At 39.9% G+C, this 27,704-nt stretch overlaps 1 protein-coding gene across 9 annotated transcripts; it reads left to right on the top strand.

The window, feature by feature from the left end:
* Positions 1–102: 102 nt before the first annotated feature.
* Positions 103–22,265, top strand: ODR4 (odr-4 GPCR localization factor homolog). Of its 9 annotated transcripts, none has more exons than XM_042466369.1 (14): positions 103–257; positions 1,835–1,964; positions 3,245–3,379; positions 4,280–4,375; positions 5,361–5,467; positions 6,202–6,238; positions 6,633–6,773; positions 8,460–8,555; positions 9,936–10,004; positions 11,207–11,335; positions 13,681–13,771; positions 16,255–16,440; positions 19,966–20,061; positions 21,877–22,265. In XM_042466369.1, the coding sequence occupies exons 2-14, from the start codon at positions 1,866–1,868 to the stop codon at positions 21,942–21,944; spliced, it is 1,350 nt and encodes a 449-aa protein (XP_042322303.1). In that variant the 5' UTR covers positions 103–257; positions 1,835–1,865; the 3' UTR covers positions 21,945–22,265. The 9 variants fall into 9 exon arrangements, 6 of the variants coding, with proteins under 6 accessions (XP_042322303.1, XP_042322305.1, XP_042322302.1 ...); XM_042466371.1 differs by lacking the exon at positions 103–257 and adding an exon at positions 293–407; XR_006103828.1 differs by lacking the exon at positions 103–257 and adding an exon at positions 350–505 and having other exon boundaries at positions 19,172–20,061; positions 21,877–21,930.
* Positions 22,266–27,704: the final 5,439 nt, after the last annotated feature.

Genomic DNA, 27,704 nt, shown 5'->3' with positions numbered 1-27,704 from the left:
ATAAAGTACTGCGCTTCAAAGGCCCTCTCAGAGCCAGTCTTCCTAGAGCCACCGGAAGCACGGAGGAGGCACTTCCGGTAATGAATTAAGTAATGTGTCCCCTGCTGAGAGAATGGCTGGGTGTTTTGTTTTGTTATTTACTTTTTAATAGGAGGAAGGGAACGGAAACTCCTAGTTCGTGACTCTGTGGCGGCTTCCCTTTCCCTCGGGGCCAAAGAAATGCTATCAGGAGGACGAGAGGGAGGAGCCATTTTTTGGTAACATAGCACTTCCGCCACACTCAAAATGGCGCGCGCGCGTTATGTATTTGTGGCGTAGATTCGGCTAAGAAAACTTCGGGCGTGGTGTCGTCATCGGCGCGCGTCCCCTGTGCGCGCCAGAGGCGGAGCGGAGCGCGCAATGATGACGTAACTGAGGCCACCTCAATGTCTTCGGCTAGAAGGAGGCGCAGGCAGAAGGGTGTCTTGGAGGGAGAGAAGTGGAAGCGGACACTCAGGGCGTTGATGTGAGGAAAGGCTGCGCAGATTTAGAATCAGGATTATAGGATATATATTTAACATTATAAATATTATAATATGTAATATATGTATATATATTATATAATATATTTGATGTATTAAATACAATATGTAATATATATATAATATGAAATATATATATGTAACATAATATATAATTATTAATATATATATAATATCTTTATATATATATATATATAACATGATATATATATATATAATATGTAATATATAACATAATGCACTATAATATACACAATTAATATATTAAATATATATATTGTATTATATACATAATATATATTATGTATATATATATATATATATATGTGTGTGTGTGTGTGTGTGTGTGAGATATGTATATATACTTATACACATATTATAAAAAATAATCCACATTGGCACCACTTTAACTGCCCTGGCTCAGCGCTAGGGAATCCTGGGAAGTGTAGTTTATTGTGGCACCAGAGCAGAGAAGGCTCACAGTCTCACAAAACACTACACTTCCCACACTAATTCTCCAGCACTGAGCCAGGGCAGTTTAAATCAGTCTCAAACTGGATGATTTCTGCAGTGTGTGTTTCAGACCATAAGTGTAAAACTCACGCTTCCTAGCCGTGCTCAAAATGGAGGGCCTTTTGAGGGAATTCCTCCGAGAGAGAAGGTAATGAAATGTAGGGCACCTCATGAAAAAGGAGGACAGCCTGGGCAGAGAGGGCAAAGGGGCTGCACATAGCATGGCTTTTTGCTGTCATTCTCATGAATTGGGGAGCTGCCACTTCACATTAGAGACTTAGGATGCGTCTACACTGTGGAAATAACCCAGTTTGATAACCATTTATGGAGATGATGCTTAAAGCATTGCTATTCCACATTAATTGCTCTGGCTGCCTCCGGTTGCATTCTGGGATTCGCAGTTAAAGAAGAGGCATTTAGAATGTTCAGCCAGAGAGCTCTTAGGCTTCACTGAACTACAAACCCCAGAATGCAGCAGGAGGCAGGCAGAGCAGTTAAAGTGGAATAGCAGCGCTTTAAGAGTGTGGTGTGTGATGGTCACCTAAGTGCAGTAGAACTATCCTGTGGAAACCCACAATTTGTAGTTTCACAAGGTCTTCAGCCTTTCCTGCCAAGATGCTGGTTGCCTTGCAAAACTACAAATCCCAGGATTCTGTAGGGTGGAGCCATGGGAGTTAAAAGGACGTCAAACTGCAGTGTAGATGGTTTCTGATTTCTCTCTTCAGTTATTGGGGTTAATTCCCCGATTTCTCTGTCTCTAATTCCCAGAGGTGTTCATTTGTCTCTCTTTGTGTTTAAAGGTTTTCACTGGGCTGCTAGATACCTGCAGTAATGGGAAGAAGTTACTTTGTAGAAGAAGCGGTGGGACAGTATCTGTCAGATCTCATCACCACGTCAAAACCTTTTATCACTGGTCTCTTAGTGGGACAGGTATGTGTCATATTATTTGTGCTATACTAAAAAAAAAATCCCACCCCAGCTCCTGGTTTTGAGTGTTTCTTTCCTAATGAGAACTTACCATGTAATTTTAATGATGTCTTATGTTACCAGTGAGCATTTCACTTGATCTTGAACATTGAAACCCGGTCAGTGTGTCTGTTCAGATCCAAATTGCAGTGTATTCTGTAGCGATGATGTTTAGAATTGCTACCTAAAAGCACAATCCAATAGGAAGCTCTCTCTCCAAACGCCAAGAATAAATGGAGCCTGGACAAGTGAAAATCCTGCTGCATTTTGCTTCTCAAATGTTGCCTTATTGATTTATTTTGAAATTACGTTTGTGTTTAGGATGGAGTTAAAGTTTTGTAGCGTTCTATTGCAGAAGCATGATACTGAAGAGTGCTCAAGAATGCTTAGGGAAACTACTTAGAGCAGGGTTTCCTGTGTAGGCCAGTTCATGCACCTCTAAGCTCATTGATTCCACCCTTCTTACAGCACCACAGACTTGGGTAATAATGTATAGATGTTTTCAGTACTGTTAATGTATAAATGGAAGACACAGAGAAGCAATGCACTGTAGTTGCATTTGTATACTGCAAGGGGCAACAATGAATTTTTTACTGATGGGTGTGGTGGAGACTCAGCTTAGTACTGCCGTCCGAAGGGTACTTGCGACAAAAAGGGTTTACATATTTCCTGAATTAGTAGGATAGGAGAAAGAAGAAAGTGCAATTAGTAGGATAGAAGAAAGAAGACAGTGCAATCAAAATGTTGTGAGTAAGACCTACTGTATATACTCAACCATAAATTGACCTCATGTATAAATTGAGGGCAGTTTTGGGGGCCAAAATTATGGATTTTGATGTGACCTGTGGATAGGTCAGGGGTAAATCTTAGGGACATATAATGAAGGATGTAGATGACAAGACAAAGGAAAACAATGTCAACAAACATACAAAATTACAGCAGGCATAACTGTTTGTACTCATACTGAAGGCTGGATGGATAAGAGAGTAGAAGTGGGCCAGTGCTTCCCGGGTAGATTAAACTCTTTGTCTTTCATCAAGTACAGTACTTACATTGACCCGTGGATAAGTCGACCCAGGTTTTTTGGGTCAATTTTTAACCTAAATTTCTGGACATACATGAGTACCATATATACAGTAGGTGATGGGAACATGTGGAAACTTATGTATTGTGGTAAATGAATGGTTTTTCAAACGCTGTAAATTGAACTTGGATTACTTTAAGCTATTTCTTTGCTTTCTCAGTGCTCCCAGCAAAGAGACTATGTCTTGCTAGCCGTTCGAACACCTCCAAAGGAGGAGGAAAGTAAAGACAGCACAGGTTACCACTCAAACGTAACTAATATTGATGAGGAATGGATGGCAGCACATGCCAATCAGGTAACAAACATTCTGTCCTTCTATTAGTTCTAACTGGGAAGAGTGCTAGCACCCTTAAGAATCTGTCTTATTTTTATGTAAGTGACTACAGACATTCCCCAACCCAGGAATATGGTTGATGTTACTTGTACACCAAGCTAAATCTGCTTGCCACATCCTGGCTGCTAATTTTTCTGTTCTTCCCATCTTTTCTCAGTATCTGTTTTAAACATGGCTATTCAACCTTCAGGGAAGTGGCTACATATTAATCATAACAAATTTATTGAATAAATAGCACATTCCTTATTGCTGTTAAAGATTCTGTACTGGAAAGGACTTGTTTTTATTTGCATGATCACTGCCCATAAGGCAGGTAGGGTGGTTTGTAGTGTGGGATTGTGTTTTTTATATTTGTACCCCACTTTCCCCAGGTAGGTTAGGGGAGTGTTAATGATATGCTCAGAACCACCTTGAGCAATTTAATACCAGCTTTCATTGTTCCAAGTTCAGATGCTAGCTGATGTACCACAATGGTGTTCACTCTAGTAGTTTCCTTCCATTGCTCTGTAAGTAGTGGAATTATTAGTACATAATTTGCAACTGCAGAAAACCACAGATTCTAACAATTGCAAAGTACTGCTTGAATAATATCTGAGTAAGGGACTATTCCAGGCAACTGCACAGGTGAGAAGTATCTCTAACAATAAGAAGTTGCTACCAGTAGGCCATGTGCTGCCTATCTGTATTTGAACATTATGTGCTGTAGGCATGGGCTTTGCAAAGTTACAGTGAGGCATATTGACTTTTACCTGCTGTAGTTCTCTTAAAATGTCGCATAGAAACTTCCATCAGTTCTTGCAATATTTTACTACGTTTTAAAAAAGTAACAGTGGGATTGTTGTTGTTGGCTTGACTTGGTAGGTTTCCAGAATGCTTCCTGGAGGATTGCTGATTCTTGGTGTTTTTACTGTTGCTGTTCCAGAGCTGGTAAAGGAGGTACAAACTACTCTGCGGAAGGTAAACAATATTGAAGTCATTCCAAGTATTTTCTTGGGACAGGGATGAGCAACTTCCAAAGATCTAGGAATATCAGAATTCACCAGACTAAAAAAAAAGTAGCAAAATTAAATTTAAAATATCAGAACCAGAGGCTTCAAGTATTGTGTGCTCCACATATTGGGGGATTTGGAAGCATGTGCAGCTCTGTGGCCTATTTTGTACTCACAGCTTTCCTTTTGGAGGCCTCCAAGAAGAAAGGAGTGGCTTTTGTTTTTAAATCCTTTATCTGTTGGATTTGCATCCTTATTTTGTTTATTTGTTTATTTCTTTCACAAAAAGGTCATCAGTGAAGGAGTTCCAGGCTCCTCCAGAATGGGAGATCCTGAGCACAGCATGACTGCTTTAGCTGAAAAGTTTCTTTCTTGGGGTCTAATTAAATGAGTCTCAGTTATTCGAGTGGGAGGCGGGGAGTTGGGGAGAGAGAAACATGGAAGAAGTAGAGAGATGTCTCAAGTTTGGCAGATTTGTGTAGGCAATGGTGGATTTTCAGGTACTCTGATCCTAAGCTGTTTATATTGGGAGTGGTCTGTGTTCATACATATTTATTAGTGATGGACAGCTATTGCTCTCCCCCGCTCTCCCCAAGATATTTTTAATCAGTTTATTTAATTGGCTTTTTTCTCAAGACTGTCGCTCAAGGTGCCCTGTTTTCAGACTACAAGCTCATAAATGTAATGCTGATAAGAATTGTAAATTTAAAAATACCTCAATGAATTTGGATACCCACTCATGTTGTACATGTTAATGTTACACCAAAAGTTGTAACAGGGATACTAAGCTGAGCAATTAATCTTGACTGTTCTGAAGATTTCATTGAGCTGCTTGAGTGAGGAAGAGCCTTAGGAATGACATTCAGCTCTTGGTTTTAGCAATTACAGGCATTTTTAGCAATGTATTTATGGCAGCAAGGAATGATCCTTAACTGTGTTTCTTCTTTTTCTAGCTTGTTTTCTCAGTAGAAAAGGCTGTAGCTAGAAAGCGATTGTGGAATATATCAGAAGATGATGTTTCAGATAGGGTGGCTCTTCATCTTTGTTCAGCTACAAAGAAGTATCCTTTTAATAGCAAAATGGGGGGAGGAGGTATATATTGGGTATATATTGTGTAGGAGGTATATGCAATATGTTTTGTTTTAACTGAATGATTCAAGTTTAAATCTAATTGGTGGTCTTAACTGGAGTAGACTAATTGAATAAATGGGATTTACATAAAATGTTAATCTACTCTCTACCAGTTGTTCCAGTGGATCTTCTCTTGATGGAATTAGATACTTGATTTTGGTTTCAGGCTACAATCCTGTACAGATACTTGTGTGTACATGCATTGAATATAGTTTCACTTCTGGGTAAATTGGTATAGAATTGACACTGCAATCCTGAGCTTGAAAATATCCCCTCCCCCCAGAAAAAAAAACCCAAAAGCAAACTTTGATTTTGCCATTTTATGTAATGGGTACCATTATTATACCATTGTATTTGATGGGACTTGCGCATCCATGGATTTTGTTATCCATGGGAAGGGGTGGGGGAGACCCCAGCAGTTACCAAGGTCCCACTGTATGTGCGTGTGCAAGAATATAATTTCTTCATTGAATTAGCTAGAACAAATGGTAGATATATAACACTTTTTATCTGATGCTGGGACACTATTTTATCTGAAAATTCTAGTTTTAGATCATCTCATTGGAGAAGAATGGGATCCTTATCTTACTGATGGATTAATGAGTTATTTTCATAAATATTATCTTTAAGTACGCTTAGTTATGGTTTCCTTAATTAGGATCGACTCACTTGCCGTACCTATGATGTGCAAGATCCAAAGGTAAATTTTGCTGGGTGATGAGCAGGGGTGGACAATGTTGTTAACTTCGAGCTTAATTTCAGTGGAATATCTCTGGAAACCCCACTTCAGATGACAGGAAGTTCTGTGTAAACTGTTTTTGAGTTCATGGCTTTCAAGAAAGCTTTGTCAAGTCAGTTTATTGGTAGAGTAGGCACTTTTGTATCATAAAACAGGGGAAATAATAAGATTCCATGTAGCACTTCTGTGGATTCCAGAGTAAGTCCCACTGATTCAGTCATATATATTTTGGAATAAATATGCACATATTGAGCATTTACATTAGATTAGAAGCTGAAGAAATGATTTATGTGTTTTTGTTGTTGTTATTTTGGTCTCCTAATTAATTTAAACTTTCTTTGTCTTCCCCATTTAGAGTTCAGCTAAACCAGCAGATTGGAAATATCAGAATGGCCTCTCTACTTCTTGGCTGTCTTTAGAATGTACAATCAATGCTAACATACACATCCCTCTGCCAACTACATTGGCCAGCCATGACCTAGAAAAAAATACAAGGGTAACATTACAATTGCTATTTATGACTTGGATTTGTCAGCATAATAGTTAATAGCAATATAATGTGTGTAGTTCTGCTGATTCCTTTCTTTGCTCCATTTGCTTTGCTATTTCCTGAGCCAGGACTATTTCCATGTTTCCTCTTTTAAGCCATTTCCCCTTCACTCTGCCTTCTTTGACAGAGCTTATCTGAGCCATCATAATACTAATACAGTGGTACCTCGGGATACGAAATACCCAGGTTACGAAATTTTCGGGATACGAAAAAATCCCATAGGAAATCATTGTTCCGGGTTACGAATGTTTTTTCGGGATACGAAGAAAATTTTTGGTGCTTTTTTCGGCTTTTTCGCACGAAACGCGGCTTTTCCCCATTAGCGCCTATGGCAATTCGGCTTACGAAGGCTTTTCGGGTTACAAAAGCGGCCGCGGAACAAATTAATTTCGTAACCCGAGGCACCACTGTATTTCTCTTCAGCCTATTGCCACTTAGTATTCTCTTTCAAATACTTCCCCTCTCTGAAGCATGTTGTGCATTTCTCTTCTCCTGCCTTGCTCCTCAGGAGAAAACAAGTACAATCTGATTTCTTTAGAGTGCCATTCCTGATATGACTTCCCAAATGTAGGCATGGGGAGTAAATTGTGAACTTAGATAAGTGATAGTAACCTCTAGTTGGAAATGCCCAGTAAAAAGCATAGATGGAAACAGTTTGTCTCTCTGTTCTTATTGATGGCTTTTAGCATTATTTATTGCTTGTAATGGCTGTTGCTGTTGCACAGAGGAGCTGTAATTGTTCTAAGGCAGGGTTGGACATGCAGCCCCTCAGGTACATTTTTATCACCTTTAGTTGCCTCTCAGAGTGTGTATCTCCTCCCTCCCCCATAATGCCTTCAATGCCTTTTGGGAGGCATGGGGAGCATATTACCTTGTTTTGGAATGCCTGGGCCATTTTATATCTAGGAAAGGACTTTTTAAAAAACGAATGCAACTGTCACTTACTTTTGAAAAAAGACCTCCTCTGGGCTTAAAATGGGCCAATGGGCTAAAACACAGTAAAAATGCCCTTCCCAGACCCCTAGAACGTGTTGGGAGAATTTGGAGCACTTTAACTGCCCTGGCTCAGTGCTAAAGAATCCTGAAAATTGTAGTTTATTGTGACACCAGAGCTCTCTGACAGAGAAGGCTAAATGTCTCACAAAACTACAGTTTCCAGAATTCCCTAGCATTGAGCCAGGGCAGTTATAGCAGTCTCGAAATGGACTATTTCTGCAGTGTGTTTTGGACCTCAGTATGATATGCCAAAATTCCTGAGAAACCAGGCTCATCATTCACAAGTAAGCATTCCAATGAATACTGTCCAAAAGCTCCTGTTGGACTTCAAGTGGCTTCTGTATGTCAGCAACTTAATGATTGGGAGAATGGCCATATCTTTAAGGTCTATATAAGATGCATGATATAAGCATCTTTGCAGATGGCTTTACCAATTATTTTAAGACTAACATCAAGAAATAAATGATGTTAAAATAGTCCTGACCTCCTCACAGGAATAGCAGAATTAAGCTCTCATAATATTTGCTTAAATACATGTTCAGGGTTTAGCTTGGATTGGAAGGAATAATCTTAGATTGGTCAACAAGGCTGTTTTCTTCCAACATCCATCCTTTTCTCTTTATTCTGCTTTAAAAGAACGGATTAGCACGATGGGCCAAGCAGATAGAGGAAGCCGTGTTTTTGATCAATGATCAAGTCAAGGAGGATGATGCTGACTTACTGGAAGGGCAAGTAAGTTCTAAACAACATAACAGTGCTGAAACAGAGCATAGATTGTACTGTGGCATAAACTTGGTCAATTTTAACTTGCAGTAGTTTGAGTTGAAGCAATGTGGATTATTGGCAGTGAATCGATGAGAGTACATAGGCCTGTTACAAACAGCCAAAATAAAGCTGCTTCGAGTCACAATGGAGGTATGGTGTTTCAATGATGCACGCGTCCTAAGAGTCCAGAAGCCACACCAAAGGCACGCTCCAGTCCTTAGGGCTGGAGTGTGGCTTTGGTGTGACTTCTGGACTCTTAGAACACATGCATCATTGAAACACCATACCTCCACTGTGACTCGAAGCAGCTTTATTTTGGCTGTCTGTAACAGGCCATAGATTCTCAGAGATAATGCTATTGGAGGAAGGTCCAGGATGACTAGTCAGTCTCTGATCCTTAGAATAAATAAGTGTTATCTTTCACCAAGAAGGAAATAGGGAACTAGTTACAATCTCATTGTAACAAATCATAGCCAATGATGTGATGAGAAGAATTTAGCATCAAAATTGCTGCAGAATGATGTAACTGGAAATTCTGGAGAAGAAGAAAATGTATACACACATCTTCATGATCTGATAGGCTGCTGTGGCTGAGTGGCTTGCCATTTGTGCCCCTTTTTCATTATAAGGGTGTTCTGTCCTATCTGTCCTATATATTTTTGGGGAGAAATCTTTACAAAAGCTTGTACACATTTTTTGGGGGGTGAAACACATGTTTTTATAGACATTTCAGTGTGTAATGAAGCAACACTGTAACACTGAGAAGTCTAGAATTAGAAGGATGTCTTGTCTGTTGGTCAGTATCCTTTCTAAGTGGCCATGGCAGTTAAATTTATCTTTCTTTAAAAACAAAACCTCTCTCTACCACTTTTCATTTTTGAGTTCAGGCATTCCGTATCTCTTTGTGGTGCTGATGGCTTTAGCATGACAGTTCAGTAGGCCCACTCATATGCAATTATTTATGTATTTGTTTATTGAACATTTATTTATTCATTTACTGTACACCTTTTGTTTGGGCTATTACAAATAATGTACAGGATATATTTTAGTATGTAATCTCTCACATGGCTATAGTAATACATTTTAATCAACATAGAACTGGGCCTAAGCATACCAGTGGTGGTTGTGCTGACCCTTTTATACAAATGCACGACTACAGATGGCAAAAACACATAAAATGTTTCTTTAAGATTTTCATTACTTCCCTTGAGAAACTATAATAGTGGGTATTAGTTAAAATAAATGATGCATAAAATGAGAAGCCTCTTCAGTTGATTCTGTTTTAGGATATAAAACTAACAAATTCACATTTAGGTTACTTTTTCTCTGTTTCAATCACTCCTACAGAAAAAATCCGCAAGAGGAAATGTGCCATCAGCCATTCAGACTCTTGATGTCAGGGTTGTAACACAATTGGTAAGCAAATTCATCAGTGTGTTGATGCAAATAATGGTGTGAGAAGTCCCTAGGTCAAATCTCATCCTCATCTATTGATCCATGAAATAGTCTTGTGGATGGATTCCTCTATCGTTTGGACTCATCTTTCCCCACCCCAGCTCATCCATTCTTTAATATGGCTTTTACAGGAGTTAATAGCAATGGCCTATATTGCATTTCCACGGGGGATGCTTCTTTTAAGACTGAGAAGGAAAGGGTTTCCTTTTCTTCCATGCTGATTTCATGGGAAAGTCATTGGAGAGACAGGGTAGAAAAATGGGAGCTGGAAAGTCATAAAGGAAGTCTTCCCTCACCCAATAACTCCATTAAATGGTTACAGATGGACTGCTACGTCTATATGCTGTGCACTCTGAAAAAATCTTTGTGATTAGTACTATTCCTGTCTCTTTGGTGTGTAGGTTAAGAAACCTGTACCATAGGTTGGCAGTCAGTAAGGACAATGTTAGGAGCTATTACGGTATTTCAAGAGACTAGACTGAAAAGTATAAGTTTTTCAACGTGCTCACTGACTAACAGTTAACTGGACAAATTGAAAATACTGGGACAGTTTAATGTTTAAATTGAGTTGAAGTTTAACTTGTTAGTATTAACATTTTAATTCATGCAAGTAGTGAAAATTATAAGGGCATTGTGAGTATGGTCTGACTTTTCTCTTACTGGTTTTTGCTGCAATTCGTAATTGTTTTTGATAGTCATATCTCTCATATTTTCTACTGAGGTGAAAGTTACCAAGATCGTAGAATCATAGAATCGTAGAGTTGGAAGAGACCACAAGGGCCATCTAGTCCAATCCCCTGCCATGCAGGCAATCTCAATCAAAGCATCCCCAACAGATGGCCATCCAGCCTCTGTTTAAAGACCTCCAAGGAAGGAGATTCCACTACACTCCAAGGGAGTGTGTTCCACTGTCGAACCGCCCTTACTGTAGACATTTGAATTCCAGGTTCCCTGCCTTCCTACCTCAGTCTGAAATACTTTCTAATAAAGTTGCAGAAGGTCAAATTAAGCAATTTTTTTTCCAGAGATCAAGTAATAGTTTACAATAAGTAAAACTGTGTGAGGACTTTACATTAACCGTAGTGAAAAAGATGTTTTAGAACTGATTGTATAAAAAGATAAGACTAAGGTTATGTTTACGACTTGTGTCTTCTTTCTTTCAGTCACAGAAGTCGAACTCCAGGTCCACAGCAGCAGTCCAGGTCTGCAGCGGTTCCATAAATCTTAAAGGTGCTTTAAAATGCAAAGCATACATCCATAATAACAAGTCCAAAGTTAAAGATGCTGTTAAGGTACTGCTGTTGCTCTTCAGTTTACTGAAGGATCTTTTTTTACCTGCAGTTGATATAAACAGAGGACCATCATTTCTACAAGCTACCCAAAGATCACACCAATAATATTCATTACTAATGACATTTTTTAAAAAAATGTCTCTCCTCTGCCTGTATGTGATACAAATATGAATTCTGTCTTGGCTTTTTTTTTTAAATGCCCCTGCCTTCTCTAGTAGGAGGTAATGGAAAAGTCCACCTTTGCACATGTACAAAGAATGTTTCCTGGGCTTCTGTAAGTAAAAGGTCTCACTGATTCTCAGAGAAATGGAAGGATAGTGGGACTAGAAACTCTCTTTTCTTCTTTCTCTCCAGCATGCTTTTCAGGGCCCTGAGCATGGTTCAGTTTGCTTGCAGTTCCTCCCTTCATCTGCTTTCTGGTTGCTTTTTCTAAGGAATTGTAACTGTGCAACATATTCATCAGCATTGTCTCACCTCAATCCAAGTGGCTATGTTGCTATTTCTTTGGTTCTCCCATGAAGCAGCCTTGCAGGCTGACATTTTATATATTGCCCTTATGCATTCAGCTCCTACTGGGGTTGTGATCAAATGCAATAAATACAAGGTCTGATCAGACATATGGCAGCTTTGCTTTTATTGAGGGTCAAGACAGATGGCCCATTCAAGCCTGCTTCTAGGTGCCTTGGGAGTGCAGCATTGACATGCCATACGCTCAGAAGCCACTCAAAAGCCAATCCAGATGTGGCAGTTTCAAGATGCTTTGGTAGTGCAGTATTTAAATGTCACATGCCTGCAGGGCCGGAAAAAGCAGCCCTTTCCCAGCCCAAATAGGAGCTGATCTTTTCCACTCCTATTTGGGCTGGGTTCAGGGGAGATTGGAGCCAAGGCCCTGCCATGGCCTCAAGGAATCTTCGGCAGGGTCATCTGTTCTAGCCCTAACTCTTCACACCATGCATTGTGTCATATGCACAAAAGGTCTTGATAGTAAAGATAGCTGAGAGCATCTTAATTTTCTCCCATAGCCTTTCCTCTGAAATGAACCTGGAGACAGGTTGCACTTTCAAAGAAAAAGAAGGAAGAAAAAGAGAAGAGGAAAAAATATATACAACTAACACACACTGAGATTCTGACCCCTCCCCCTCAATCCAGACTATAATGAAAATAAAAAAGAGAATTTTCTTTACTCCACTATTTAAAGATCCAACTAAATAATCCTACTAAAATTAGAAGTAATCATAGCCTCATACTATTAAATCATTGGATTTTTTTATTGCTCACAAAATTCTTAAACTGTTTTCAGTCTTTCAGGAAGGATGGAATTGACTTATCCTTTAGAACAGTGGGTCCCAATGTGGGCTGTATGCCCCTCCACGGGTATGGTGGAAAGATTCATGGGCAGCAAGGGGGCCTTCAGTGGAAGTATTGGTGTACAAGAAAGACAAGGGGAATTTGCAACTTTGAGACCATGGTGGGGATGAAGATTGAATGAAACTTCTTTTCAGGGTCCCTTAAAAACACGATGCAGTCTTGTTAATTGTTTTCTGTGTTGGTGTCTTCTGCTTTTTGTCTACCTGCGTGAGCTCACTTCCTTTCACTAGTAGTGGCAGTTGGGAAATTCTCATAAAGCTAGGGCTCGGGGCATCACTTCTGTGGTTCAGAGCAGTGCCATTTTGGGACAGACCAAGTGACTGGAGCAAGTAATTTGAGCTCATGGCAGTGGGAGAGAAGCAGCAGCAAAAAGGAACTTTCAAATTTCACTCCCTGCTTAAGTTTTGTGAGCTTTGCCAAGACTTGGCTGGCAAGTTGGAACTGCACTGCTGGTCCTGCTTTCTTTCATTGGACTAGCTTAGAGGTAACATAAAAAACAATGTTTGTGAGGAGACACTTAAAGCTCTGTGGGAATACATGCTGCTAAGTTGCTGCTTCCTGAACGACTGAATGCAAAGGGAGCAGTGACTGTGCCACTGGTCAAGCAGTGACAGAGAAGCATCTTGCCTGCACTGGTTTTTGTCACAAGGCTGTCATGAGGAGAGGCTTCTTAGTCTCTGCTCAACCATCTGTTTGGTTCATGCTGAAAGGGTGCAAAGGGAGCAGTAACAGATACTGGTTGCTTTGAATTTGCAGTAAAACAGTAGCCCTAATATCAAGACATATAAGGAGGCTCTAGGGTTGTCGTCCAAGAGGAAAGGGGGCAGCAGCCTGAAAAAATTTGGAGATCACTGCTTTAGAACCCATGTTAATTTGGCAGTTTAGACTAACTCCATAACCTTAACAATCCACTAGCCTGACTTAGATTATTTTTATCAATTTTACAATGGTTTTTATATTCTTGTTCCTGATTGCAGGCTTTGAAGCGGGATATTATAAATACTCTCTCAGATCGTTGTGAAATATTGTTTGAAGATCTGCTTATAAATGAAACACAAAGAACAAAAAGTAAGAGAAAAGATAACATGATTGTTCAGCAAATGTTTTTAAAATTAATGTAGTCTGTACATCCTTGGTTTTCTAAAATTAATTGCTTCTGATACATGTTAGAATGTGTTTACTGGTTAGTAAAAACATGAAAAGATTTTTATGGGTGGTATCCAATGGGCTGCTTTGCAGGGTCATGGTACCCCTTCCTGAATCTACCATGCACCTTAACCTGGTCCAACAGGCTGGGAAATCCCTAAAGCAGATTTTTGGCACCATAAAAATCCAATCTGCATAGGGTGGTGCAGCACTGGAATTAGGTGTTGTGAGACTTGCTGTCCACACTTATCCATTAATGGCCATTTTGTATTTATTTATTTAGTTAGTTATTTATATCCCGCCCTTCAGCCCTAATGGCTCTTCAGGGCAGCTTACAATATTATTTTTAATCAGACAGTTCCCTGCCCTCAGGCTTACAATCTAAAAGACACGAAACAAAAGGAGAAGGGAATGATGGAGGGAAAGGGGATGAGGTCCAGTGGTTCTTCTCTCCCTCTAAGGCCTGGACCAAGGCAGATGGATTGGAGGGAGGGCTCTTCCTTCTTCCAGGCTAGTCCTGATGGAACTGGACTTATTGTATTTATCCCGGCCATTGTATATAACTTTATGAAAATGCCCTTCAGAATAGTGGTTGCCATTTTTTTCTCTAGTTGTTGTTCCTTTTCTTTTAATATCAGCTTTATCTGTGGATATTAGCTGGTAATTGTGTTTATTTTTATGCTTTGAAAGGCCTGTTATACTGAGTCCTGCAGATCAAACTCCTACTAAAGGTCAGTGAGCACTAAGTCCAGGAAACACACATATCTGAAGCCACCATGAATGTGACATGGTACTTGCATCCTTCTTTGGATCTTGGCCCTTTTTCTCAGTTTGTACCACATTATGGCAAATTTTCTGGTCCTTCACAGACATATAAAAGTGGTCTTTTGGCATCTTTGTTAATTTCTCAGAGACTGGGAAAATGCAAATGGCCTCCTGGGCCTATGCTGTGTCTATTGGGGCTGTTCCACCCTTTTTTGGCAAAGGGAAATGAACTGAATGGAAGGTGTGAGCTGCATGCAATATACAATCCCTTTTCATCCCTTTGGTAAGAATATGGACTTCACAGACAGAGAGTGGAGTACACTAGCCCTGCCTCTCTCCATTGCCACTTTCCACATGCAGAACCAACATGTCTGAAGAGGAGAGACTATTGTGTTTATGAGGGCTTTTCATATTCAACCAGCACCTAGATTTTTTCATATTCAATCAGCACCCAGATGTTTTCTCGACTGCATTGACAGCCTTCACAGTTACAAGAATGGTAATGTCTCTTCCACAGCCTTTTTGTGTGAGGAAAATTATGGTGGTGCTAGCATGTTTCCTTCCTTGGATGTGGTGTAGTCATGCTTACTGAATGCCTCAGTTGCCTATGACACAATATGATCTAGGTTGTATATACTCTAAACTCTAACCTTGTCTGCTTACCTTATGGGAATATCTTATTTCTGCTTTGGATATCAGAACATTAAACCTTGTTTTGTTGTTGTGTGCTTTCAAGTCATTTCTGACTTATGGCTACCCTAAGGGGTTTTCTTGTAAAGATTAGTTCAGAGGAGGTTTGCTATTGCCTTACCCTGAAGCTGAGAGCATGTGACTTGCCCAAGGTCACCCAGTGGGTTTCATGATTGGGCTGAGAGTTGAACCCTGGTCTCTAGAGTCATAGTCCAACACTCAAACCACTGTTGCCTGGCTGTAATTTGCAGTTGTGCCTTTAGGTGGCGTATGATGCCTGTAGATGTGAACAAGTCGACGTGGTATCTTTACCAACTATGGTTTAGTGCGGAACCTCTTACTGTTTGTTCTGGATTGTTCTCCTCTTTCCCTAAACATTCTATGTCCCTCATGTTTCCTCTCCCATTTTAGCAAAAACAAAATTTCTTCCAAATTTTTCCAATTACTGTAGTATAACAGTTAATTATCAAAAGCAAATTGAGAAGCATTTAGTCCAATTGTGGTGGTAGTATCATTTGTCTCCATGCCCAGACATTCCTCAGTGGAGGGTGCTATATGTGACACTAGTGCTATCTTTGTATAGGAATTATGCACATATTTTGTTAGGGACAACTTGGTAGTTAACTTCATTTTTAACATTTGATGCTTCACCAACTAATTCAAAGGTTTTTTTAAAAAATAAAAACCTTCTAAATTAAATGAATATAAAATGACATATTAATTGCTTGGGGGGGGGAGAGATGGGAGGTACCTGTACATGACTATTATTGTATCCACAGCAGCACTATCTTTCCTGAGTGATTTTACGGTGGTATGAATCTAGTGCATCATCATTCATGATTGACACAGAATGAGTGCACTCTGCAGCAATGATCATACTGTTTTTTATTGGTACTGTACTTTAGAAGAGCTTCTTTTATTATCCCTCCACATTTTTTCTTTCTTGCTAGATTCCGAAAGGGAGTATCATACCTTGCCTTGCAGAGTGTTTGCCCCCATTGCTGGTTCCAGTGTTCTGCTGTGTGATTATAAGTTTGGTGATGAGACAGCCAGGGAAATCCAGGAACGTTTCCTTGAGATGCTGGATCAAGCTGTTCAAACAGAGGATTTATGTACAGCCGAGGAAATGAATATGGGTAAATATAGCAGCTAGAGCCAGATTACTCTCTTTTAGGAATTGCTGAGAAGCTAGACCTGAAGCACAAACCCTTCAAGTTTGAATATGGCTTGGTTTTCAAAGTGGTTGAACCTTTTATATTCCCAGATGTTTCAAATACATGGCACAATGTTTATTGACTTCTGTTTGTGTATCATATGACCACTTCTCATATAAATATTCCTTTTTTCATTTTCAAATATGTATAGAATCCTCATCATATGAGAGTGTTTTAGGCTCCTCTCATCCAAGGACTGAAATTGACCTGAAGTAAGAGATCAGGCAGTAAAGCCTAAGGGAAGGATGGTGCAGTTAGACCAAACATCTAAATATAAATATCCCAATATGTTAGCTTTTGAAAACGTGCCTGGTATGCTTGTTTATCATTCCAGTGATTTCCACTCAGTGGCCAAAGGACTAGAACTTGGAAACGAGTTTGCTTCTATCCGTCTTGAATCCCATTGTGGGAGTAAGGCAGGATATAAATCTTTGAAATAAATAAAATAAAAAAATGTTATTTGTCTTACATCTAACCAAAGGTTTAACTGAATTTAAAACCAGAATCCCAACATTTGTTGCTGAAAGCCTCCTTATGCCATGGCCCTGATTCAAGTCATAGCTCCTTCAAGCAAAAGGAATATCTTGCCACCTGTGTTGTAAATAATAGGGACCTGTCTGAAAAGTTTGAGATTGAATTGAAAGAAATCATCTGTAAATTAGCTAGCACATTAAAAGCTAACAACCCCAAACTCCTAATTGCAATTGTTATGCATAATTTACATAATCTGTTTTAATATGTTTCTCATAGACAATTGTCAGGCATGAACAAGTAAGATTTGCATTACTAGCTGGCTCTGGTAAATCCCAGCTTCTAGCATCAAGGGGTTAAATCCACTGAGTAGATAAACACAAATAGGATTTCAGTGAGGGTAAGCTCTTCCCTTGAACTCATTCTTTATTATCTGGTTGAAGAACTAATGTGTGAGCTATGCAACTGTGACTGGCATTTAAGTGTTGTAGTTGAAATGGTGTCCAAGATAGTGTGCATATATATGTAATTATATACTTCGGTCCTGTACTAAAAGAATTCAGAGTTTGGCAACTGCAAAACTTAAGAAGGTAAAACAGATTTTGAAAGTCAGTATATATAGCCTGATATGTAGTTTTTATTGTTGCTGTAATATCCTGCCCTTCCCCCAAAACTGGGACTCAGGGTAGTGCACAACATTAAAAAAAAAGTACAATTAAAAGCATACAAAATAGTACATTAAAATAGAATTAAATTATTGCAATATTAAAATAAATTACATATTAAAAGAAGAAAATACAGTTAAAAAGATAAAAATGTTAAAAATACCTTAAAACAATACAATGCCATCCCATGCGTTATGTTTTAAAAGCCTGTCTGAACAGGTACTCTTACCCTGCCGGCAGAAGGATAGCAAGGAAGAGGTCATTCTGGCCTCCCTGGGCAGGGAGTTCCACAGTCTAGGGGCAGCCTCGTGGCCCCACCAACCATGCTTGTGAATGGTGGTGAGACAGAGAGAAGGACCTCTCCCACAGATTGCAAAGCCCAGGCTGGTTGATACACGGAGATACAGTCTACCAAATAGCCTGGACCTGAACCATATAGGTCTTTATAGGTCATAACCAGCAGTTTGAATTGTGACTGGAAACAAACTGGCAGCCACTGGAGCTGTTTCAAGAAGGGCATTGTGTGGTTTCTGTAACCTGCCCCTGTTAAGAGCCTGGCTGCAGTTCTTTGAACCAGATGAAGTTTCCTAACACTCCCCAAAGTCAGTCCCAAGTAGAGCACGTTACAGTAGTCCAAACGGGATGTAACCAGGGCATGTACCACCGAGGCCATTCTGTGAAAGAATGCTTAATCATAACAGAGCAGGACAGAGAGATGGTAGCAACCTTGTACCCCTTGATGACTGGGAAGTTCCATCTAGTCCCTGTAAGGATCAGTACCACCCTTTCCTTTGAATAGCCTGTTGTTTCTAAGATGATTGTATACACACACACCTTCTGGTTGAGTGATACCACTTGTCAGTTTGATCAGTCTGGAATCCATTATATAGAAAGCTGGAGGTTGTATGAGATGCTCTCATCTCTTAATGGGTGGTTTTATAAACCCTTTTCCCAGGTTTATAAACTGAGAGGGGTGTTAGTGTAAGGGGACCATGTCAGAATTCACCTTACATGTCTTGGTCTCTGTTGGTCCTTTGAAACTCAAGAAAGCCTGAGTACAGTGCTGTGCTGCTAATTCTGTGACTAAACATTTTCTCAACGTACAGCCAGTTTTGAGCCATAATTGCCATAATTCTTCATCTTTACATTTTGCATTGGCAAGGATTTAGCCTCTCTCAGTATAGAATGTGTATTGTCTGACTATGCATATTGTGGACAAGTGAGAACATACGAGTTTTAAAATGTTATTAGAGTATTTTCAACATGGATATTCCCAAAAATGTAGCTTTAATGAATGAATATACCATAAAATTCATGTCATCTATGTTTTATTTTCCTTCACTGTGTGATGCAATCATTCACACCAGTTGGTAAAGTAAAATGCTGATTGGCAGAATAGTTCACACTGTCAAATGTTGGTGATATATTTTTGTATGTGGTGTAAAGCTGCTTAAGGTGGCTTTATGTACATGGCAGTATTAAATGAAAGACATTACTTTTCACTTCTTTGAGTCCAGATCTTGACTGTTGAAACTGGTGGCGGCGTGGCATACAATTGCCGTGAGTCTGTAAATACTGGAGGCCTGGAGGGTCAGCAGACAATGCCTTAATTCAAGGCGAAATACTTCAGGTGGTTGGCAAATAAATTTGAAAGTTGCTTGATAGGAAGATTTTGTGTTCAGTGTTAATCAGTGTTCTGTCCCTACCTAAGCAAACATTTTAGAGAAAACATCAGCTTTTACTAAATATTCCAGTTGATGTGATTCAGATTGCTTGATATGAAAAAGAGGGTGGGGAATGTACACCCTTTGGGTCACATATGGACAAAGGTTTCCCACCTGGACTGTGGAGATTCTCTCTTAGTAGTAGCCTTTCTTTGACTGAAAGAGAAATCCCTATTATTATCTCCAGTCAATTATCAAAGATAATGTTAGGGAATCCCCTTTATGCACCTTGAAGCCACAACATCATACACACTCTCTCTTTCATTAAAATGACCAGTATATTTTTGCCATAATTTTGTTATTGCAATCAAGTTCCATTTTGTGCCTTGGAGCTTCACTTTGGTGGCTGTGATGAACAAATAAAGCCCAAGTGCTATGTTTATGTCATAGTCACACTAAGTTAGTTTCCCATGGGTCTGCTTTCCTTTCCCACCTTTGCTACCAAAACCTGACATTTGTAAAAAAAAAAAAACTTTACCAAAATTGGCAAGAGAGGACAAGAAGAGGGGAAACAGTTAGAAGGGTCTGGTGTCTGAGGTTCAGTGAAAGCAAAAGCACACCGTTTTGTATCATTTTTCTCCATGCAGTTAAAGTAAGCCCAATGAAGAAATTCCAAGACGATGATGTGCAACAAAAACAACTGACTAAAGAAATGCTTCTCCTGAAACTTCATCAAAATATGGGTATGTAGGTTTCAGCATTTGTTTTCACACTTTTGGTGTTAGAATCAATGTTAGGCTCAGGAGGCAACTGGATTTGAGGCTTGGGGAAAAAATAAAGGGTTGTATATGCAGTGGTGCCCTTCGTTAAGCCCTTGTTTTCCATGACTCATCCAGAATAGTGACTGAGGTAAATCACCAAGTGCTGGAAGAATACATTAAAAGCATCAGCTCCATACATTTGAAAATGTGTAAGGGAAAATCTGTGCCCACAGGGGAATTTATAGTGCCTCACCTAATGCGTATCATTTGTGTGACACATGTAATTGAACTCCCAGATCAAGGAGGAGATCTGCTGCATTGCATTTTGAATAAAGAAGTGAGGATTGGGGAAATATGTAAAAACTCTATTGAATAGATAACAAAGCTCTGATCTTTCTTTCCAATGTAAATATACATTATATTTAGTTTTGTATATTGTATGCCAATTTAGGTTATAACACAATTCAGAAGCTGGTGTGTTGGTTTGAACATTCTTAATTACTTGGCTTTGAAAGTAAGAAAGTTTAGTTAAAGCTTCAGTCCTATGCCCACTTACCTGGGAGGAAGCCTAACTGAAATCTATGGGATCCTAAGAATCATCAAATGGCCTTGGCTCCCTTGGGCCTTTATAGTGCTTTATCAGTCATCTTATTCCTGTCTCTCAAAGATTTCTAGGATTTACTCCACTATGTAGCTCCAAAGAAGCTGAGGCCATGTGATGGTCGTTAGGATCCTCTCAAAAGGGACTGTGCCAGGACTGAGTTAACACTGGTGTCCTAAGGTCACTTCAAGGAGATCAGCTCTGCCCTTGTTCTGGGGCCTTTCCGACATCAGCCTGTGAGTCAGAAGGCTTATGGAGCAGCTCACAGGATTAAGCCACTGGACAGGGAATGGGGGAGGTGATAGCAGGCAGCCTTCTATCTGTTCTGTGTGGCAAAGCATGAGTTTTCAGAAGCTGGTAACCCACAGGACAGTACTACAAACAAGAAATAATGTTGTCCTCCTCAAATAAGACTGGAAGATTAAAAGGCAGTTGGCATGCCTGCGGGTGTTCCTGATCTAGCTCTCTGGATTGAGGCCATAGAATAGGATATAAATGGATCTACAATAGTGACCAGAGAAAAGACAAATGCATGGAAACTGCCACTGAAATGTAAATATAATTTTCCATTTTCCCTTTGCTTCCTTCTCATTTGCTGTCTCTCTTCATATTTGTTGTCTTTTTGATTATGAATCTTTTGTAGTCGTGTTTAATAACCTCTGATGCCAGAAAGTACAGTTACTCACTGACTGTAGCAGGAGAGGATGAACTATCCATGTAAATCTTATATAGAAGACCATATCAGAAAGGTTCAGGGTGAAACCCTGAGCTGAGCACTGGTTGTAAGGTTGATGCTGTAGCTCACAAATGAACAATGAAAAGCACTGTAGCGCTTGTCGTGTGTTTGCTAAACTCTGCCCTAACAAACACTGGGGCAGCAGGAATGCTCTTGCCCTGGGCCTGCTTTGCCTTCCCTATTATGTACCTAACGTAAATGTAGGGTTGTTGCCTTTATAAAGGGTGTAGGTCTGCCCTAAACTGTCTTAGTCTGTGTATGAAGAAATGGGAAAAATATAATCAAATGGCATCAAAATAACTGTCTAGATCCCATGCTGTCCTCATATATTTTTTAATATTTCCAGTGTATTTCTAGGATTCTTATTGGATATCTGTGTTCATTTCTTTCCCATGCTTAGCTGTGTAATATAAAATGTCCTGCTCACATCCTGAATTCACGTTTTCTTTGTCATTTTCAGGAGTGGTGTTAGCAGTGGCTGTTGCAATATCTGCAGCAGTTTTTTCCTTCAACTACTTCAGTGACTAGGCCTCTTCTGTTAAGACCCCTCCTGAACAACTTCTGCTGCCATCCTGAAATGATGCATGCTTCTGGAAGTGAACATGTTAACAACCTAATGTGTCACCTAACAAGACCAAATAGCTGTTCAAAATAATGATAGCTTTAGCTGTCTCCTGTTTCTGCATGCAGATACGTAGGTGGTATGGTTTTTAACTGGGAGGAGATGAAAACAACCCAACAGGATTGACTGTTTAACAATTGTGACATAATACTACTTTTCCAGGAAAATTTTGTCAAATGTCTACTTAGGTTTCCTCCTTATCAAATAAAAGGACCATTATTAAAGTTCTTACTTGTGTTTTTAAAAAGATACTGAAGCTGTATGAAGTGAAGTTAGGTTTCTCTCTGCTTTGAATTATCCATATTAAATTAAAAAAAAAACACAACCATGACCCTTCTTCTCTCATAACAGAGTTTATACAGTTGGCTTTCTGTATCCATGGATTCTTTAGTCTTGGATTCAACCATCCATGGCTTGAAAATGTTTTTAAAATATCCAAAAACCAAACCTTGATTTTGCAATTTTATATAAGGTACACCATTGTACTAGACCATTGTATTTAATGGGATTTTGATACCCATGGGGGTCCTGAATATCAAGGCCCCCACTGTTTGTTACAGACACAAATTTGTTTATTTCCCCTTTTCAGGGAATGCTGGGAATCACAGATCTATTAGGAAAGGTTAGGATCCCTAGTAGAGTGTCATACCATTGCTAGAAAATCATGAAAATATACTAATATTAAAGCAAATTATAAGTGTCTGTGGTAACAACTTGATCTGAATTGATTTGATAATCTGGAAACTCCCCCCCCCTCAGCCAGCCAGTTATCCTTTGTCAGTGGTATGTATGAATTTCCAATGTGTCACAAGTTAGACCAGTCCTTTACCTAGCCATGGTGTTATTAGCATAGGAAAAGGCAACTTTCCTTTTGTAACACTCTTTTGCCCCCAACTCCCATCAATCACAGCTGCTGGAGAGATGACCTGAACCACTTTACTTCAGTACGAATGCCAAGTCATCCCCATTAGCAACTCCACGGACACTCATACTTGTGATTAATATAAGGTCCTGCACCAAGCAGGTGTTTGTCCCCAGCACTATTGTGTTTGGAATTGGAATTGATAGGCCAAACAGTACTGAGCACAGCACATTCTCAAGTATTCAGTCCTGTGGAATATTCTTAAAACCCTGTTATGCATTACCAAAAAAAAAGAAAGTGAAACAGGGTACAGACTAGGATAAAAAAGTGCATATGCTAATAATATATATATAATATAATAAATCCTATTATATAGGCATAGAAGGAAATTTAGAAAGAATTGCTATAATTCAAATAAGAAGATGCTATAAATCTCATCATAATGGGAAGCACCATGGCCATCCCCCCGTGTGCTTGCTCATTCTGCAATCTAAGATCTAACTGTTGGTGGCTAATGTGCAAGCCCCTGTTTGTACCTTCTTAAGGTTCCTTATTTTTAAAACAGCCTTGGATTGAGTGGCCCTTCAATTAGAGGGCTGTTCTCCACAGAGTGTGTAACCATCCCACCTGTTTGTGATGGGATGTGACAGCTAAACACTTAACTGAGATCGATTTGTGTCATGGGGCTCTTTTCCCTGCTTAAGTGGTTATATGTAATAGCTACCTTGAGAAATTATTGCCCTTCATTTGCTATTTGGAAGAAAACATGTTTAGGAATGCGAAAGTAGATGGATGTCAATGCAGCATAGGGAGTTGACAGATTTTCTTCCCAAAGCAAGCTGTGGGGAAAAGAGGTAAAAGAAGAAGAAGCAAACTAGTGGCTGATGCCACACAATCTGATCTACTAACCCCTGGATTGAGACTGCATTTTAAAAAAAATGTAGCTTGTAAAAAAATCCACACAAAAAAAACACATGCATTGTGTGTGTGTGTGTGTGTGCGCGCATGCGCACGCGCGCTTTAAGAATGCAGGTGAAGGTAGGGTAGCTGTAAATGTTTGACTTACTGAGACGTGCAAGTGTCAGTGTTTTAAAGCACAGCTGGAGGGATATAGCAATTGGACTACAACTCCCATCAGCCCTCACACTAGCTATGTTGCCTACGACCATTGCAGCCCATTAGCATCTGAAGAATGGTTGTAGTGGCTTTGAATTTATAGATGTGGGATGATGATGCCTGTTTTCCAGGCAATACATTTGTTTGTTGACAAGAAGTCTCAAAAGTACTCATACTTTTGTTATTTTAGGAAACTACTACATGAGGCCAGACTAGGAATGCTGAGGCTGAAGCCATCAAGGGCTTATGCACTGGGGAGTGTCTTCATGTGTTGGGTTTTAATATCCCATTCCCTCCAAATTCTGCCTGCCAGCCTTCATTTGTAATTCTAAGTTAAGGCTTTTGTACTTGGATGGCAGACTATCAATTAATACCAGGTGCCTTACACTATATTTCAGAGGGAGGAACTGGCAAGACCACCTCTGAGTATTCTTTGCCTAAGAAAACCCTATAAAATGGGTTCGCTGTAAGTTGACAAGCAACTTGAAGGCACATACACATACTCCATGCCACAATTTTTTTTAGACAAATAATGATCATCTTTGTCATAATTTGCATGCCAATTGCCCAGTGCAGGCTGCACCTACATTGTTTTAATAAAGTTGCATTTAGGCGGGAGTCGTGGTAGCTTGGCCACACCTGGTCTTAATACAAGTGGAATTAGTTTGGTGATTCCCCTACCACACCCCTCCTTTTGTGAAAAAAGGGCAGGGAAGACCTAGCCCTTCTTCTTATTTCCTGCGGGTAAAAGTGAATAAGACACCTGTCAGAGCGTCTTGGGGGAACCCAGCCCTGCAGCCATCCTGCCTCATGAAGATGATGGGTGAGGAAGAATTAAGAGCACATCTGTGTGGGCTTGCTGTGCATTTCAATAACTGGGTGGAACGTAATTAGAACAAAGTGTTGCAGTCCAATAGAAGATGAGGGTTTTCCCCATCTTGGTTATCAGTATAACTGCCAGCTTAGTTGCTGATGCAAGTTACTTCCCTTCTTGTGACTCAGAATACAAATCTAAATCATTCTTTAGGTATGAAAATACACACTGCCTTCCCTTCACATAAACACTTTAGAATCCTTGTTTCCTTGCAAGTTGCCTTCTGTTTCGGGATTAGTGGTTTTCGGATTTCAGAATATTGTCCCAACTAGAAAGACACAACAGCTCAGGGCACAGCCAAGGGGTGGGATGTGTGAGACTGGAATAACGAAATAAAACATGCTAAGTCAATTCTATAAGGAAGTAACGTTCAGGGGCTGGAATTTATAAGTAAGAAATAAATTTGGGGCATTTTGCATGTTAATAGTGTTCTGGTTCAAAAATATCTTGTTCATGTTTTTAGTTCTTAGCACTAACCAACATTTGGGGGGAGGGGGGTTTACACATGCTATCATGAAATTTGAGAAGTTTTACTCCCCAAAAGTAGCTATAAAAGCACAGAAAAACAATAGATTTGGAAACATTCCAAAGAAACATAGGGCCCAAACAGACAGGGCAAAATAAAGCTGTTTTGGGTCACTTTGAAGGTATGCTTTTAAAATGATGCATGTGTCCTAAGAGGACGGAAGCCAGGCTAAACCACGCTCCAGTCCTAAGGACTGGAGCCCAGCTTTGGTGCAGCTTCTGGCCTCTTAAGATGCATGTGTCATTTAAACAGCTAACCTCTAAAGTGACCCAAAGCAGCTTTATTTTGACCTGTCTGTTCAGGCCCATAGACTACCAAAGGTTTTGATGCTGAATTAGTGATGGGTGATCTAGTAATACTCATACCTTCGTTCTCCAGAAATGTTTAAGAGTCGTTTGATTAACCAATTGAAAAACAAGCTACTGGGATTCTCAGAAGAATGTGCAAAAATTGGTGCAATCAAGGAAACCAGAAGAAGAAATAAGATGGCCTATAATTGAAGGGGTCGGCGAAGATAATACAGTCGTGCAAAACTGGATTTTTAAAAACATGTTTTAGATTACCTTTTCATAATACTGGTTATCTTCCTGATGATGGCTATATTCATTCATTAAAAAAAAAACCCCAGCAAAATGGAAAGCCTAGGTGTGGTTCCTTCACTGCATATTTTGCATTTCTTTCCTATTTTCTGTCTTCAGGGCTCCTATCCCAGGTGCACTTTTACTGACAGTTATAAATACTTTTAGCCCTTTAGGGTTGGAATGAGACCAGGAGAAGTTTGGGAGTTAAATTAGTGACAGATGATCTGGGAATTTTACTGCTCTTCCCAGGAACTCTTGAAATGAAATTGATTGGCTAGTTGACAAACAAGTTACTGGGATGAGATCAGATACATCCCAGTATCTTTCCGGGTCTGCACAGGTCAGAATACTTCGGAAGCAATTTGGAGCATTTGGGCTCCAAAGCTTCCCTGGCGTCCCCCCTCCCCATTACAGAGCAGCAGTGGACAGCTGTTTGCATGCACATCCCAATGTGTCACTGGCCACAACTTCTTTCTCTGAGGCCAAAAAATGAGGCAGCCAGTATTGTTCACATGGCAAGTTCTGACCTCAGAGGAATTGACTTGCTCCAGCAATGAGGGACAGTGCCAGGCAACATAGTGGTACATATATTGTAAACAATCTCCCTGGCATTGCTCCAGAGAGCTCCGGATTTTCTTGGACAAACCAGAGGAAAAGGTGAGCCACCCCCACCCCCCAAATATTAAGGGTAAATGCTGAACAGGCCATATAGCATCCAGACAGTTTGCACCAGAATTGGGCCCTGTGTTTTCTGGACTGATTGCCATGAGGATGAGGAGGACATGCTATTTGGCCTGTCCTGACACAGCTACAGTGTTCTAACTGTGGGCACCTAAGGATGAGCCAATACAAACAGGACCAAGGATGAGCCAATACAAACAAATCTGCAGACCTTTACATACTTGTAAAGCAGCAGGTTATTCACAGCAGCCTAATATTGCAAGGAGGCTTTTGGGCTGGTATTTCTACTCTCTGATTCCCCTCTTTTGGCCTAAATTGTATGGTGGTTCACAAGGGAAATTCCAACTTACCATTATCTACAGGTTTTGCAGTCATGGCTTGAAAAATACCCCTTCCCTTGCAAAGAAAGCACAAAAGCAAACCTTGATTTTGCCATTTTACATAAGGGACATGGTTTTACTACCTTGTTGTGCATAATGGGACTTGAGCATCCATGCATTTTGGTATCCACAAAGGAACCAAACCCCAGCAGATCATAGAATCATAGAATCATAGAGTTGGAAGAGACCACTAAGGCCATCCAGTCCAACCCCCTGCCATGCAGGAAATCCAAATCAAAGCATCCCTGACAGATGGCCATCCAGCCTCTGTTTAAAGACCTCCAAGGAAGGAGACTCTATCACCTTCCGAGGGAGTGCATTCCACTGTCGAACAGCCCTTACTGTCAGGAAGTTCCTCCTAATGTTCAGGTGGAATCTCTTTTCCTGTAGCTTGCATCCATTGTTCCGGGTCCTGTTCTCTGGAGCAGCAGAAAACAAGCTTGCTCCCTCCTCAATATGACATCCTTTCAAATATTTAAACAGGGCTATCATATCACCTCTTAACCTTCAGATGCTGTAGGCCCACTGCATTTTCTCAGATCATGATGTCAAGCTCTAAAACAGATTCAGTTCTGGGTAATATGAAGGAGTAATAATAATAATAATAATAATAATAATAATAATAATAATAATAATAATAATATTT

This window comes from Sceloporus undulatus, chromosome 4 (assembly GCF_019175285.1).
Source record: "Sceloporus undulatus isolate JIND9_A2432 ecotype Alabama chromosome 4, SceUnd_v1.1, whole genome shotgun sequence".
Classification (NCBI taxonomy): Eukaryota; Metazoa; Chordata; class Lepidosauria; order Squamata; family Phrynosomatidae; genus Sceloporus; species Sceloporus undulatus.
Note: the sequence above shows the minus strand (reverse complement) of the source record. Positions and strands in the feature narration are given on the sequence as shown.

Bases quoted from the DNA above. Each gene is read 5' to 3' on its own strand.
- ODR4 (XM_042466369.1), top strand. From the start codon at position 1,866: ATGGGAAGAAGTTACTTTGTAGAAGAAGCGGTGGGACAGTATCTGTCA. The intron at 5,468-6,201 runs GTATCCTTTTAA...TAATTAGGATCG, and splicing joins CTTTGTTCAGCTACAAAGAA to ACTCACTTGCCGTACCTATG. The intron at 6,239-6,632 runs GTAAATTTTGCT...TTCCCCATTTAG, and splicing joins ATGATGTGCAAGATCCAAAG to AGTTCAGCTAAACCAGCAGA.